The sequence below is a fragment of the Hyposmocoma kahamanoa genome, unplaced genomic scaffold (genome assembly GCF_003589595.1).
Source record: "Hyposmocoma kahamanoa isolate Upper Pololo Valley unplaced genomic scaffold, ASM358959v1 236, whole genome shotgun sequence".
NCBI classification, from domain to species: domain Eukaryota; kingdom Metazoa; phylum Arthropoda; class Insecta; order Lepidoptera; family Cosmopterigidae; genus Hyposmocoma; species Hyposmocoma kahamanoa.
Window position 1 is genome coordinate 610633 of NW_020653753.1, and position 17110 is coordinate 627742.

Here is a 17110-nt window from a genome sequence, read left to right on the forward strand (position 1 = left end):
GACACTTTTTAGCGCGGACCCGACGTCCATATAATTGTAAGTCAATGTCACAACGTCACAAATTTATTTGATACATACGTGTGCGTTGCAGTGTTCAACATTTACAACAAAATGGAACTAGTTAATAGTAGTATTTAGTTTCTAAATCCGATTACGATATTTGTGTCACGTGAGCGACACAGGAAGAGCGGGCAGACGGGCGCAACCAAACAAAATGAGAATTATGAGGCAAAGGAATTGCAAGAAAGCAAAGCGTAACATAAAAGCATATTACGTGGGTATAAAACTATTTCTGACCACCTTAATGCGATTCCGTGTCGATAACCGTGGTGACTCCTCTAAACCTTCGTACAGTCATATACACAAGATACCTAATCCCCCAATCCGACTTTGTCGACCATTTGGTTCTGAGCACAAAAATGTGAAGAAAATTGTTAAACAAAATTTAACTTTTAACCTGTGAGCCGTAAAATTTATTTTGGTATGACTCCCTGGTCGTCTCATTAGTGAATGACATTATAAGAAAGTTTTTAAACCAATTTGATCTTTAACTAAGTCAATATAATAATAATAATAATAACGCACACACTCAACATAGCCCCGCACTAGGGAAATCCTGTGTCGCGGGTGCCATGGACACACACATAAACAACCACAAATTACACTCAAACCCTCGAGAGAAATAAATGTAGGTCATACAAATATTTCGCCAGGCCCGGGAATCGAACCTGGGACCTCTGCGTGGCAGTCCGGCATGGTAACCGTTCGGCCACGGAGGCAGTTAAATGTAATAAAAAATGTTTAACGTATAGTTCTTACTTAAATACAGAATACAAATTTCAACCAGCTGTGGTAAAGCCGTCGTGGCCTAGAAGTTTATGGATTGCTTTGCAAGTTGGAGCAAGCATGGTTCGAGTCACCTTAAAAATAAAATATTATTTGGCTATGGCTATATAATACAGTATTTTTTTTGTTTTTAACCTCTGGGTAGGTGTAAGTCTTGTTCATATAAAACAATAATTTCTAATAATTATTAATACAAAGATCGAACACTCAGAAAAAATTCCTTCGATCCGGTCAAAGACACGACGCAAGCACATAGAAAAATTCGTGAGGTCCGTTGGTTCGTTCTGTGGCTTAGTTGGTATAGCGTCTGGCACGATATGCAAGAAGACGTCGGTTCAAATCCGACCGGATCGAAGAAATTTTTTCTGACTGTTTTTTCTGAGTGTTCGATCTTTGTATTAATAATTATAACAAACTAGTGGAGTAATTTCACAAAAAATAATTGAATATCAATTCAATAAAAATGTAATTAATAATTTCTCACTTTTAATAATTTCGTTAAGTGCGGCATATTATTAAAACAAGAAAAGAAACTTTGAAAGTCATTAAAACTGAATAGATAAATGGAAACGAAACGTGGAACAATGCGTAATCACAGAAGACACGATCGTATGCAAACTGCAGTGCGATTTCGGGATTTGTTAAGCTATCCATACCCACCCTGCGCTTTATTAATAATATCTACCCACCCACCTTAGGCAATTTGTAGTGACCATTATTGCTATTAGTCACCGTTAACATTAACAAGCGAAACAATGCCGTTAAAAGTATAACGTTAACACAAAACAGTGCTCGTGGAATCGAACCACGGATACTATAACTGGGAGTCCATACAATAAGCCGCTTGGCCAATTTACTTGGATGTTAAGTGACGAAATTTAATATTGGTTTTAAAAATAAGTTGATCATCTTCAAGCAACACTCCACTGTATTGCTTATATTATAAAGTTGAAATTGCTTTAATTTATTCTTTGTTCTATGCGTAAGATGGCTCTCAGAACCAAAAGGTCAGTTTGGGCATATTAGGGGGTCAGGTATCTAATGTATATGACTGTACTTTAATAAAAATGGGTGGACGTAATTAACCCAAAGGCTTTTTTCTTCTTCTTTTACTTTACGTTTTCATTAATACGAATTTTTATTAATTATATACGTACTTTGATGTAAAACACGACGAACATGGCGCTTACAATACCAACACTATTACCAATTCCATTTGCAAGCATCGACGCTAGCAATTGCAATATCATTTGTGAATTACTCTGAAAATTTCATTGATATTACGTTATTTCTGGTGTTGCAACGAATATTCGGTTACAAACTTCGTATGAACTACAAAAGTCGATTTAAGTCATTGATTTAAGTCTTCCTTTTTTTAAATTAAGCGTTCTGATATTGTTAAGGCGGGCGGCCTGACCGGCGTTACGGGGCGTAATGTATAATATACTCGTACGTCGCAGCGAGTCGTCACCAGCGCACGTAGCACAAGCGTCGATGTTAGGTATTTCGGGCCCTTTATTAGTTGTGATTATTTGTTGTTAAAGAAGAGAAAACTATGTACTTCATAGACAAATATACAGAAGAACCTGTTTTATAGAATCTTAATTTGTCATTCCGGGTCATCCAGGATCTTAATTTGGATTAAACAACTTAATTTGGAGTAAAACCAAAGATCCCAACACAACTTGGTCGTCCGACATCTTGACTACGAGTGACAATAAATCTGGAGCACAGGCGAGCCAAAAGTTCGAAACGAGCGTGTTTCACGAATTTTAGTATGCGGCGTAACGTATCATGCTCGATGCGAATGGTACATTACGGCCCGTAACGCCGGTCAGTACCCATCTGTACGTGGCCAGTGTTTCTTGTTATCATCTTTTTCTCATTGTACCGGTGGCATACACCAGTGTTGTGGCCTAACAGTTATTGCCGCTTACCGCCAAAGGATTTGCCATTCGACATAACATGCTCGCTGATTGTTGCCCATAGGTACAGAGGTACAGAGGACATGAATAGTGCACTCCGTTGTTATCGTAATTCAAACATTTTTAGCGTTTCTCTCTCTCTCTTCTCTAAATATGGTGGACTTTATTTAACGTTAACATCCTACCTAAATAGGCCGACATATTGTTTTACAAAGATTTAATAATCACCTTATGAGAGTACCGGGCGTGAAGTGGATAGTTGTACACAGTCATCTTACATTGTTCACACAAACCCCGCAATATTGCGGCATGGACATAGGCTAAGGAGATTGGCGAATCGTGGTGACCGAAATTGCTATACCAAGCTACAGCTTGGTTATCTTCATATGTTGCCCCAATAAGTAATTGGTTCCGCAGATGTCCCAAAGTTAAAGGATTACTGGCCTTCAAAAGTAAATTTATGTTATCTACGTTGATCAGAGGTAACCATCCATGATCAGAAAAAGGTGTTCCAAATAAATAATAATAAAAAAGAATGCCTACAAATAGACACAAGGAGTGACATGGGGTGGTTAAAACCACCAAATATCTATAAATTATTTTTTCAAAATCCTGATTTCCGGAAATACACAACATCAAAAGTGTCTAGGGATCAAGTGAATATTTTTGAAATAAAAATTATTTAAGCAATATTTACCAAATCCAGTCTTCCAGGACGACTTCTTACTTTAATGCTTATGTTTTATTTAACCGCTTACCCCTATAATTAATTAAAATAAACTAAAATTGATGTTTTTGCAAATTGTGGGAAAAAACTCAAATTAACGGCGTCAATTAAATGACAAAAAAATGGCGAAAATGATGATTTTGCTCATTTTTATTGTAAAGATAAGAAAATTAATAATCTGTATTTCCACCATTAACACGAATCACACAATTACAGCGATTTGGCATGCTTAAGATGAGTTCATCAAAATCACTTTGAGGAATGGCCGCCCATGTGTTTTGTAACAAGTCAAAATATTGTTGTAGAGTATGTACGGTATACATACTCGGCACAGCTCTTCTTTGAAGCATATCCCATGCGTGCTCAATTGGATTGAGGTCTGGCGATTGAGCAGGCCACGGCAGAACGTTGATACGAGCTTCGGCAAGAATGCGTGTTACGACTCTAGCCGTGTGTGGACGCGCGTTGTCATGCATTAGTTGAAATGAATCACCCAACTGGCCTCGCAAAGGGATGATAACATCTGAAACAATCCTCTCTGCGTAAACTTGAGCATTGAGGTTACCCCTGATCCAAATGAGATCGGTTCTTCCGCCGATCCAAATACCGGCCCATATCATTATTGTTCCCCCACCATATGGATGAACTTCCTGACAATATCTCAAACGTTCATGACGTCCAGATGTTCTCCAAACTCGAGTACGTCTTGTATCCGGTCGCATACCGAAGCGGGATTCATCCGAAAAGCACATAGCGCCAGTCTTCTTCCTCCCAGTTTCTGTGTTCGCGAGCCCATCGTAAACGGGTCCTGCGATTGCAGGGTGCAATAGGTGGAACTCTGAGCGGCCTTCGGGATCGCAGACCCACTTCACGTAAACGATTTCGGATTGTTTGATCGCTTATTAGCAAGCCTGAGGAGCTGTGGAGCCTCGTAACCAACATCATGGCGGTCATGGTACGATTCCGTCGAGCAGTATTTTGGATATACCGGTCCTGTCTGCGAGTCGTGATGCGAGATCGTCCTCCATGTCGCTCGGCCACGCTGCCCGTCATGCGATAACGCGTCCAGAGGCGACTTATGACGCTCTGTGTAGTGTTAAGAGTGAAAGCCACAGCACGTTGCCTGGAACCAGCTTCCAACATTCCGACGGCTCGCATCATCACTTCTCGAGTTAAATAATGTCGTCTCTCCAAAATAATGTAAATTGTTTCGGTTCCGATGCAGATATTGTAATGATTTTGTCAAAACGCTATAATTCATTTTTATACAAAACCACATTGACAATCGATTTTCTTCTTATTATCGAATTTTAAACAATATTCCTTATTTAAATGTTAAAACTCACTAAAAAGTATCAATAGCGATACAAAAAAGTTAATATAATTAACCCTAATTGCAGCAATACTCTTAAACGTACTTGATCCCTAGACACTTTTGATGTGTGTAGTTTTATAGCATAGAGTACTAGTAAATTTTCCCTTTTAAACTATTACAATTTTTTTTGGTAGCAATAGGGCTTCCTGTAAAAGAGTGCGTCCAGAGAAGTACAGTCACCTTACCAATTTATGCTGCCCAGCAGTAATGTGAGCTTGACTGCGTTCCGGATTTGAAAGGTATAATAAACAGGCGTGTCGCTTACCACGAGGCCCACGACTTGTTCGTCCCGTCTCTTGATATTATAAAATAATAAATATAAAAGTATGTAGAATATCCGCATTAGTTAAAACAAGCTGTTGCTTGTAGTTATTAAAAAAAATTACCTTGGTGATAAGGAGATAAGTAATCTACTTATATACTGAATTTTTTGAGATGGCGCTACAAGAACTACATTAAAATCCAACTTCAGCTTCGTAGATCAATAGTTTTATCTTACGGTATAGTAAAACTATTTCCGAAAATCCGGAATTCAAAAAAGTTATTATTTAATATTTGGTGATATAAACCACTTTAAGTCGCACTTGTATCTACATACATGTAGACATTTATCTAATTATTTGGAACACCATATTCCGATCGTTGGTAATTAAACATCAATCAACTGTATTAATTGTGTGTTAAAAAATGTGCATTCCTCACAATGGAAAGGTGAGATGGCGCCGTTTTTATAGCGTGACCTGTTGGCGAGTGAAATTTTTGCTCACTAAAATAAAATTTAAAACATTTGGTCGTGAAATGTTATTGTTTGTTATATCTAATGAGGAAAATTGTTTATAAGTGGGGAGTCACCACACCTATCGCCACGGAGTCACATTAAGCCATCATAAAAAGCTTTACCTAAGTCATAGGGTGGCGTTTACGCTGCTTAGTACAGAAATAGCTCAATGATTCAACATGTGTTTACTTCACGTACACGATACATCCGCTCACACCACTGTCTAGTGTCATAATGCGGGAACGGCGCGCGGGCCGCAGTGTAACTTATATTGTCTAATGTCTATGGTACATTATGTGCACACACTACACATAGTTTCCCTTTTTGGCTCACTTAGGCACTTAGAAAAAGGCAAGATTAAAAATTTCCACGCCCACTACCAAAAAAAAAAAAATTAAAGATGAGATAATAGATAATTCAGGTGCTTTTTTCAAATGCGGTAGCATCCCTTGGACAGCACCTACGCCCCCAATTGCGTCTGAGGCTCCTACTAGAACTATTCAGCGCCCACTGGCCACTTTGAGCAACTATGACCTATGTCCATGCAATAAGAGCGAAAAGCCGTTGCGCGTTCCACTTTCGCTTGGACCGACGATGCGAAGCGCAGTCTTTTTCGCTCTTATTACATGGACATAAAGCTTTTTCTGGCCGGTTTAATGCGATTCCTTGTCGATAGGTGTGGTAACTCCCTTATACACATACGTATTATAATACCAATACTCACTCTCTCAAGATAATAGTCTGATATCGATTCGTTAACAACAGTAAGTCGCATTTTTGCAACGTCGGCCTTATTAAAAATGTCTACATAAGCTTGTCCTGATGACGCGCCTATAGTATTTAGACCCGTATTAACGTAGTTTAGAAGAGTTTCAGTTTCAGCAAATCTGAAATTAATAATTATTGAACAGATTTTTATTGTTCAAGACCACTCTAGGTACCAACCATGATAGTCTTTACGACATAGGGGTAAGAAGTCACTAGAATTGATAGAAATAGATAAGAGAGAGAGAGAATAGAATTCGTTAGTTTTATTTCTTTCACTTTTTCATTTTCTTCACTTTTTCATATTACATTTTATGTGAAATAAATAACTTCAAAATCTAACCCTTTAGTAAGTACTAATGCCCTGTTCTGTATGCTATCCGATGTTCTAGTAGCATACGCAATCAAGGCAAGGGTCGAGTTAATGAGCAAAACGGGGGCCAGAAACTGCAGCAACACCATCGTCCAGGAACGCGACCAGACAATAAACAACTTCATCCAAGTTGCTAATATTTGATTAATTAGTAATTTTTGCCCTGTTATGGCTTTTAGTTTGGTATTGCCAGCACCGCGAATGCTGTCAAATTCGCCACCGCTAGTTTCGACGTCTTTGGCAAAATTATCAGAGTGTCTTCCGCCATCCTTTCGACTAGTAGAGGCACCTTTATCTCTGTCGCATTTACTATCCACATCACACGCAAATTTATCGGCGGGACTTTCTGCAATAAATGTTTTGTTTGTAATTTAGCTACACTGCACATACTACATTTTCGAATTCCTTGTTGACATGTTTCGATTTGGCCACGTTTTAATCTACTCTGTGTTGAAATTGTCGAGACAGTAACAGAAATGTTGATACCTACGATACTTAAGCGTGAAACACACACATAGCGGTTGCGGGTCGGATCGTGTCCGTCGCGTGAGACGCCTTCATACGCAATGCGGGCGCGAGAGCGCAATAGCTTTCGGGCATTCTCGACTAGACAGCGGCAACAGTTGCCACGAATGTAGCATTTCAAATTAGATAAAAAATTATCAACTACTTCAATTATAATTAATGTCATCCGCGATACAGGGTTTTTCAGTGTGGGGCTATTTAAAAAAATGTTGCTTTCAAAACTGCGTTTTTATAGTTTTTCTTAGGGATGGGCGTTACAAATCGTTTATACTCGTAGTTATTGAATCTATATATTGTGGCAATATCGAATATCAGATATTCGTATTTTAGAAACTTAGGTATATCGATATTGCTCCGCATCGCGTATTTTATAGCGATGCAATGCCGAATCAAGCCGAGCGATTACCGAGTGCATACCAACACGAAACAGTATATTTTCCAAAGTATATACCGATATTGCTTCGTATCAAATATTCACTGAGTGGATATCAAGGCCAAACCGTTTTTTGTGCATCTTCGAAACTGTGTACTGTATGAAGGGAAGTTAAGTTTTTGATGTAAATTATTGTATTCTGGCGTAACGCGTTCCTACCCAATGGTGGACGATACGATTTAATCAAATGGCAACGTATCAGGGCGCACGCGGGCTATATCCAATAATATATAGTTTCGAAATCTGATTCCGAATATTAGTAACAGCAATGTATGAACGCAGCGCGCACGCCGGCTGCATCCATGAATATATAGTTTCAGAAAATATATAGCTTTGAAATCCGATTTCGAATATCGATATACAGTTTCGATACGATATTCAGAAAAAGCTATATTACCCATACCTAGTTTTTCTCACTAGGCCCGTACGACAAGTACGTTAACGAACACATCGGCCATGGCGAAATTGCTACGCCGCCGCCGCCGCGCCCGACTCGCGCACCTATCAGTGTGAATGTCTGTCGGGCAATACGTGTATTACGACGGATACAACACGTTACAGCAGCTCCCAACCCGCTCGTCCGCGCGCTGTTTGCAGTGGCGGGCAACAGACGCGGCTTTTCTCCCGAACCGTACACCGAGCTCTTTGCGTGTTTCACGCTTTAGAGTACAGCTAAACTTGCAATCAGTTTGAATTACAGAAAATTGTTTGTTATAGCTAAATGTTAATTAAAAAGACACAATGTTTGGGCTCCTCACTGGTGTATAGATTATAGGTTAGTTAGCTAAAATAGTACATGAATCACTTGTTATTAATTTGTCTCTACGTAAAGTAAGAAATAACGCACCTAGCAACATATGCTCCCTTCCGCAGTAGCACCGCAATGCAGGGTCAAACTTGCATTTTTCATCGTCGGGAATTTTAGTTTCTGCACTACAATATCGTTGTGGAACGTCAAACAAGCAACGGCCTGGTTCACCAGTCGCAATGAAGATATTACCACATTTACCGCAATTACATTGTATAGTTTTTTCATCTAAAGCTCGTGCTGACGAGGGATCGTTAGGTAAATCATCATCACTATACACTTCTGAACCCACCCTGTAAAATTTCGATAAAACTGCCTAGAGAATACATTACATTATATTTCAAACACAAATCATATCTTTCTTCCACAGTCAATCATGCATGACTGTCTCAAACATTTACAGAAACAAAGAAAATATATATAATAATAATATGGTGATAGTTTACGCCATGAAAACGTCTTCAAGCGTAGTTGCAACAAGCCCGTAACTATCAAACTTTATATTGTTTTGGTTTCTCTCCAAGTCGGACAGCATTTCTTCGAAAATGTGGGCGTACTCGTTTGACAAAGCATAAGTAACTTCGGTGCCTAGAAAAATCCCACAAAATCAAATTCAAATGAGTATATCACATTAATGTCAATTTCAGACTGGCAATGGTGTACAACTTCATAATCAACTAACCTCGATCTTCTTTGACAACAGTGTTTGGAATATATTTGTTCAATAGCTGAGTACAAGCGTCAACGTCGAAGGATTCTGACTTCTCAATAACCAGAGTATAGCCCGCACCGAAATGTTGTTTCAAAAAGTAAGGACTACCAACGCACTGGAGGCAACCAGCTGACATTATTGCGACGCGATCGCCGAGGATGTCCGCTTCATCCATGAAATGAGTTGTTAGAATCATCGCTCGACCTAAAACATTTAAAGATACTCTTGATTTGATAGTCGACACGGTCGCACACATTTCTGTTTATCACCAACAATACAAAATTACTTAGTCGGTGTTTGAATACTTTCGATATCAGAGCTACACAATTATGGTATAAACTCTCACTAGACAACTTTGTAATTTTTTTGTAATGATAGCTTGTGTAAAGAGTTACGTCATGGTCATTTCCGGCCGCAAATTCGCACCTGCGCGGGACATTCGGCTGGACGTTCAAGACTCGCATTGTGCGGGGGCTGCCACGTGGAACGTGCACGCAACTAGTTTTCGTTAAAGCAGGGCGTTTAATGCATTGACCAGAGTCAGCTGCGCAGGGACAAGCATCTTCACAGGGACAACACACAGATCTTATTCTGTTTGAAAACAGAATGACAACTTCTACTATATTTCTCAGACTTTTGTAATAACAAATATTCTTCTTAATCTCAGTTTGTAATGACAATAAAATGTTGAAGTCAAATACTTTTCATGGATTGAATAAGTAGTTAATGTGGTTTGATATTTTTGGTTATACTTATGTACTATTAATAGATAATGGTAATTAATAACCATTTGCTTTCATGTATAATTTGTGAATATAATTCTGCTGGAATAGTGTCGTGTCACAATGTCATTCGAAATGATAATAAGAGAAGTGAAAGCATAGCCAGGGCCATGGATTTCAAACCATCATTAATTAAACAAAGTCATACCGTGCATCCAGTTTTTTAACTAAACAAGTCATATCGATTCTTCTAATACTCTATACGTCAAAACCTTCTCATTCCATATTTATAACTACACGCAACCTCTTTCACCGGAAAATCTTGACACAATGAATAAAACTCAACTTGTACGCATATTGCCGACCGAAATGCGAAAATGCCTAACGGATTTAAATACGACAAACGAATCTGCGTGCACGCTTACCACAATGCTCCGTCTTTGCACTGAACAAGACGTTCAAATGTAAATACACTGTAAACGCTGTTACGAAAACACGTCAATACAAGTCCGTACCTATGTTACGCTACAAACGGCGCACCGCTGTACGCGACCCGCCCTTATAAATTTGCGGCTTCTAAAACCAACATCAGCGTTTTGTACCAAAGCACACACATTACATAATATATGGAACATTTTACCCTTCTTTTCCTTCTGCAACAAGTCCCAAAGAGCTCGTCTCGAAGCTGGATCCATACCGGACGTCGGCTCATCTAGCAAGACGACGGTTGTTCCACCGCAGAGTGCTATTCCCACTTGCAACCGTCGCTTCTGTCCACCCGATAGCCCGGCAGAAGAGTAATTTCTCTACAACAATAAACTTTACACGTTGGAATCATTCATATTCTATCTGTCTACTCATCACCGTAAAATAAAAGCAAAAATTAATCTGAAAAATCTTTATTAGGTATTTACATCAGAACGTAATCAGAACCAACGTATTAACTTTTATCAGCGAAAATATTGTAAGTATCATATGCAGATATGGGTAAAGTGGGTTAAAACCCAATGCATTCACATCCGGGGTTTTACCGGGTTTCACCCAAAGCTCTCCGGGTTCTCATTTCTGCCCAAAATCGTGGGCAGAAAAAATAAAACCTTACAATAATTCCATACTTATTAGAAATTTCCATCTAAATATTTTTAGACGAAAAAGACGAAACTCCACGCAATATCCACCCAGTAATCTAGTGTACTCTCACTTACCACTAGGGATACACATTATGATTAGATTTTTAAGAAAATATATTCAAGTCTATACGATAACGAGTTTTTGTATCCATTAATTTCAATGCGATTTTCAAGCGAATCGATTCAATAGAAACGCACCGTATGTTAGCAAGAATTAAATATTTTGTATTAATATCGGCACATTTCAACAAAACCAGAGTTACAAATATTTAGTTGTTAATAGTTTTTGTCTGCCGTTAAAGGGTTTTAACCCGATTTAAATACGGTGTTAACAATGTGCCCGCCGAGTTAAAACCCGGGCGCTTGTCCATCTCTGATCATGTGATCAATGCCCATGTCATGACAACATGAACATGGTTAGAATTATAACACTCACACTACGTGTAAAAGAATATATTAAGACAATTTAGTACCTTTGATTCCAATTCCAATTTTTTGATAGTCGTATCTATGTCTGCATACATGGTCGGTCCCTTTAATCCTTTTATTCTAGAGAAAAACTCCAAGTGCTCATGAACCGTTAACTCATTAAATAATACGTTGTGTTGTGGACACAGACCCAAATGGGTTCGAGCTTTGACTGTCTGTGTGGTAATATCGTAGCCACCCACAGTCACTGACCCTCGAGTAATACGCACGTTTCCTTACAAACAGAGATCAATAATGAAATGCATAAAAGCAGCATAGAAGCGCTACGGTTAAGCAGGTCAATAAAAGCAGTAGTTACGACGAACAACAAAGATTGCCTCAAATTATCACAGCAATTTTTTAAAAGAAAAAATTAAAAAGAAGACGTAGCAAGCGGTTGTGGTCGGCTTGGACTGCGCAAGCCGCACGTATATTGCAGTATACTTAATATAAAACATATTCTCTACTGAGTGAAGTACATATTTCTTCTTACAAAATAGTAATAGACGGAGTTTGCACTATGACCCTACCAAGCCTACGCTGCTAGCGACGTGTAGGCATTGTCGCGTCGAACAGGCGGGATTTGGTCCACTATTTGGCGTATTATATGATAATTCTAGTAATATAAAATGTAATAGAAACATTGGAGGCGAACGAATTTATCATCCATTCCAGAAAAAAATTTAATATCAACAAAAATCATACGACAAAATTTTATCAACGTAAATAAATAATTGAATATGTTTTCGAACATTATAATATCAGATAGTAACTAGCAATGCCAGCAGTCAAGTTCTTAGGTATCGTAGTAAAAAGCGATAATAAGTTAGTTAAAATTTAAAGTTAAATAACGTATATCGAGTTCTTAGGTTTTCGCGATTGCTACACATAGGAAATGAAACTATTTTTCAGGATTTAAATCGCGTATATTTTATGTTTTCAAACAAACCAATGGGTCCTTTACAGGTCCCATGGACATCAGCCAACCGCGATCATGGGACTTGTAAAGGGCCCGAAACATTGGTTTGTTTGAAAAAACAAATATACGCGATTTAAATCCGGAAAAATAATTTCATTTCCTATTAAATAATGTAATTATATTATTATACCGTAACACCACGCCCATGATATGCTGTACCTATTAAAAAGAAATACAAACGATTGAGAACCTCCTCCTTTTTTGAAGTTGATTAAAAACAATCAAGCTACGCAAAATAAAAGAACAACCTGAAATAGTTACCTGTGAGCATAGAAATGGTAGTGGATTTACCAGCGCCGTTATGGCCAAGTAATACAGTAATCTGATCATGATAAATGTTGAGAGACAAATTATTCACTGCAGTGAATGTACCATACGTTTTTGTTAGATTCTGTTGGTAAAAATAAAAAGGAAGATTTTATTATGCTCTCACAGTGTTATAAATTCACAGTTAGTTTTTATTCTAAATCTATTTACTAGATGGCGTCACTTGTACCTACATACTAAGGGTCGTATTCCAGAACTCTACTCAATGCTCAAGTCAGGATTTGAGTATGGTTTAAAGCACTCGAAAGCATACTCAAGTTCCTGCCATTAGGGTGGTATTTCCAGTGCTTGTGTTTCCAGTGCAATCCTGACTTGAGCATTGAGTAGAGTTCTAGAATACGACCCTAAGTGCCATTTATCATATCAATAGCGGTCATTCACCCCTTTCTACAACTAACGTACGAAAGTGTTATCTTTAGCGTAGAAATCACCTTGACGTACAAATCTCCTCGGTGTTGGTAAACATTTAAATGGTTTCATATTAATGAAACATATTAATAAGATATTAGTAATCAGAACCGTCGCTCCGAGAGTACGACTCGAGTCGCCTAACCAAACAGTGGTATTATTTCTGGCAAATAATAACAATGGTATAAATATTAATACAAAGATACTCGAACACTCATTAAAAATTCATTGTGTCTTTGTACTTGGTTTTTCAACGTCTTTTTAGCTGTAGCGCCATCTATGAGAAATCTATGAAAGCATTTCGACACTCTAGATACCTTTACAGCTACCAGTCCCGGCTAGAGATGTCGCTATTCACTGTATTTAAATCGAACGTTCACTGTATTAAAAATCGAAGGAATTGTACCCATTCTTTACTACCCACTCACCTTAGGCAATTTCTAATGAATTAACATTAAAAAGTGAAACAATGCTGTTAAAAATATAACGTTAAAACAAAACAGTGCTCGTGGAATCGAACCACGGGTATTGTAACTGGCAGTCGATACAACAAGCTGCTCGACCAATTTCTTTGGAAGTTAAATGACGAAATTTAATATGGTTTAAAAGATGTGTTCATCATCTTCACGTCGAGTGTTCCACTGTATTGCTTTCACAATAAAGTTGAAATTGCTTTAATTTTTCTTTGTTCAATACGTAAGATGGCTCTCAGCACCAAAAGGTCGGTTTGGGCATGTTAGGGGGTCAGGTATCTCATGTATATGATTGTACCTATTATTGTAATGTAATTCGTAATTTTTCTTTTCATTAATCATTTCATAGTAAATAATAATTATAATAATGAAATTATAATGACAAAAATTAAGAACGTATAAATTTTACAAAATATAATATACGTAAATTTCACGTTTTATTATAAATATGCCATTGATTTTTATTATGTTATTCAAATTTGAATGGTACCACAACAAGAGGTTTCCAACAAAAAATAATCATCGAAATCGGTTCATAAAATGTGGAGTAATTGAAAAGGAAAAAATACATTGAGATCCTTTTTTGAAGACAGCTAAAAATCAAAATGGCGAACAATTTATAAACCAAACTGTTCAAGGCCCTTAGAAAAATAAGTAATAGATAGTAAGTTTTCATCACAGACTTAATACCTACTAACCTTTATTTTTACTCCAACAGTATGTCCACTTGGGTCCTCCTCTTTTACGATTATGTTTTCGTTACTATATCCTTTCAGTGGTGCATCTGAAAACAAAACAAACCACGACGACGATGACATGGATTGCTGGCGACTGCACAAAAATTGTATCGTAACGTAACATTCGCGGCCAGCTTGACATGTTACGGCATTTCTTGACTGGCCGGTATTATTGCGCTTCAGGTTCAAGTGCCTTCTTGCCTTTTTTTTTAATTAAATGGAATTGATCTTGACCACTATCTAGCTCTGGAGCAAAGATAGGATATACAATGGAACGAGCTCGCAAAAAAGATGCCTATTCAGTCGCGCCTTAAAGATACCAGGGTTGCAGGAGTCCGGAAACACAGTCGCAGGCAGGGAATTCCATTCCTGGCGCAAAAGCGCTTAGTACGCCTGAAGGGAATATCGACCAAGTAAGGATGATATCCGTACGTCAGGATATCCAATGATGAAAAGGGGCGGGCGGGATGAGCTGATGGAGCTCATGGGCACACTCACAGTTATATATTCTGTAGAAAACGGACAGATGGGAAACTTTGCGTCTGTGGGCTAAACTATGAAGTTCAAATTGCCTTACTTTACGCTACATGTATAATTTCTCAAACTCACCATCTGTCGCTGAGATACCCATCCAGTAACTTTTATCGAATATGAAATTCCACTTTTGCGGGCTACCAAAGGGTCCAGGTAAAATCTGCTCGAGATACAAGGTCAAGAGCATGTACAAAATCGAGTCAACAATCATCATTATGACTATGTGGCCGAATAGAAGACGAGGACTTTCTTCTGTTGGAGAATAGAAAAATGTGTCCCATTGCATACCTGTAATTGCACAAAAAAAATCATCATTTACATAATTGACTTTGTCGCCTCCGTGGCCGGTTGCCGGACTGCCACGCTGAGGTCGCAGGTTCGATTCCCGAGCCGAGAGAAATATTTGTATGGTCTACATTTATTTCTCTCGTGAGTTTGGGTGTAATTTGTAGTTGACTATGTATGTGTCCATGGCACCCGCGACACAGGGTTTCCCTAGTGCGGGGCTATGTTGAGTGTGTGCGTTATTATTATTATTATTATTAATTATGGTCCACTTCAAAATGAAGTCTCATATTGAAACTTAATTTTTCAACCATATTAAAAATTGTTAAAATACAACAATGTATGCATTTAGTAAACTACTCGTACACTCAACATGTATTAGAGGAACGCTAAAAAAAGTTAGTTATGATAACAATGTTCATATCAACGAGTATACATTTAGCCAGAAATAGAGACAAAATAAGGGCCTCCATCTCTGGCAACTTATCAGGCAAATGGGGCTTATATCACTTTTAAATATCAAATAAAGTTTAGACACTAGAATTTGAAAGCTGAAATACTACAGCGCCAACAACTGACCTGTACGTCTCCGTATATTCCAAAAATATTCTGTATTTATTGCAATAAAGATAATATCTCTAAAAATGAGGGGGTTGTTCCATTCGGTTGTGTGGAAAAAAACAGCAAAACATTTAATTCCAAAACAAACGGTATCACTTTTCATCGTTAATTAAATTTATATATTAAATGTGTAATTTTGCAATTTTCATCCATTATAGCGAAGCTCAAGTTAAACCAGTAGTTTTGAAGTGAAACAATTAACGATATCCGTCAATTGTTTCGAATTCGGGCTGGCCAATAGGAGCGCAGTTGTCACCGTAATAAGTTGGCAGAATATTTTTCAAATAAATTGAATGGCATTTCATCTGTATTGCTGGTTATATACTCGATGTCGATACTCGATCGACATATGAACATATGGGCCAATGGCTACATTATGTTACCAGAACACTTATTTGAAAAAAATAATAACTTCATTCATCTTTTGATTTCGATTAAATGTTCTGTGGCCAGTAATTCATACAAACGTTGTTATCATATGTCTATGATTAGGTATGTGAGTTGTTTAAAAAGGTATAGCCGTATGGAAGTGAGGGCAACTAGAAAGTTACACATAACATCATAGCATCCTCATTGGCTGTTTAGCTTACCTCACGACGTTAAATAAACATGGTAATCAAACGGCATTTAACAGTTTAAAGAGCATACACCTACTTAATTAGAAAACACTCATAGTGCTGAATAAAGAAAATATTTGACTATAATCTCAGTAATAAAAAACAAAATAGGGCAACAACCTCCAGCACCCTCATGGGATAATAGGATCGAAAACCCGTGAGCCATCGCAGTGTTGAGGCTGAGGCAAGTGATTATCTGTACAATTATTGGCATTCTCACTTCCACTGACGCCAAGAAAGCCGGTATGTAGGTTAAAAACCAGAATACAGCGGTGAACAATGACGCTGTGTTGGCTAAAACAATAATTATAATGTTTAAAGTCCGACTTTAGTATTTGAACTTTTTCTTCGACGACAACACGAAAATTCATGTCAAAAATCAATTCTAGCATTTCAGTGTAAGTAAAATTTTTTATTTATTTCCACAAATGTTCTTAAGTATATAACTATGCCATATTTCCGAATAGAATAATAATAATAATAATAATAACGATAACGATGACGATGACGATGACGATGACGATGACGATGACGATGACGAT

The 17110-nt window shown here is 37.8% G+C and overlaps 1 protein-coding gene across 1 annotated transcript in view; it reads right to left on the bottom strand.

Annotated features, from left to right (window-relative positions):
- Positions 1 to 839: 839 nt before the first annotated feature.
- LOC113228688 (ATP-binding cassette sub-family A member 3-like) overlaps positions 840 to 17110 on the bottom strand; it is a 21934-nt gene continuing 5663 nt past the window's right edge. Inside the window, exons 4-17 of the mRNA XM_026462042.1 lie at positions 16689 to 16862; positions 15121 to 15333; positions 14473 to 14558; positions 12828 to 12957; positions 11593 to 11822; positions 10630 to 10795; positions 9238 to 9471; positions 9002 to 9143; positions 8595 to 8848; positions 6760 to 7135; positions 6376 to 6538; positions 3000 to 3215; positions 2004 to 2108; positions 840 to 920 (exon numbers count right to left, since the gene is read on the bottom strand). Of these exons, the coding sequence (XP_026317827.1) occupies positions 840 to 920; positions 2004 to 2108; positions 3000 to 3215; positions 6376 to 6538; positions 6760 to 7135; positions 8595 to 8848; positions 9002 to 9143; positions 9238 to 9471; positions 10630 to 10795; positions 11593 to 11822; positions 12828 to 12957; positions 14473 to 14558; positions 15121 to 15333; positions 16689 to 16862 (2570 nt within the window). The remainder of the gene's footprint in view (positions 921 to 2003; positions 2109 to 2999; positions 3216 to 6375; positions 6539 to 6759; positions 7136 to 8594; positions 8849 to 9001; positions 9144 to 9237; positions 9472 to 10629; positions 10796 to 11592; positions 11823 to 12827; positions 12958 to 14472; positions 14559 to 15120; positions 15334 to 16688; positions 16863 to 17110) is intronic.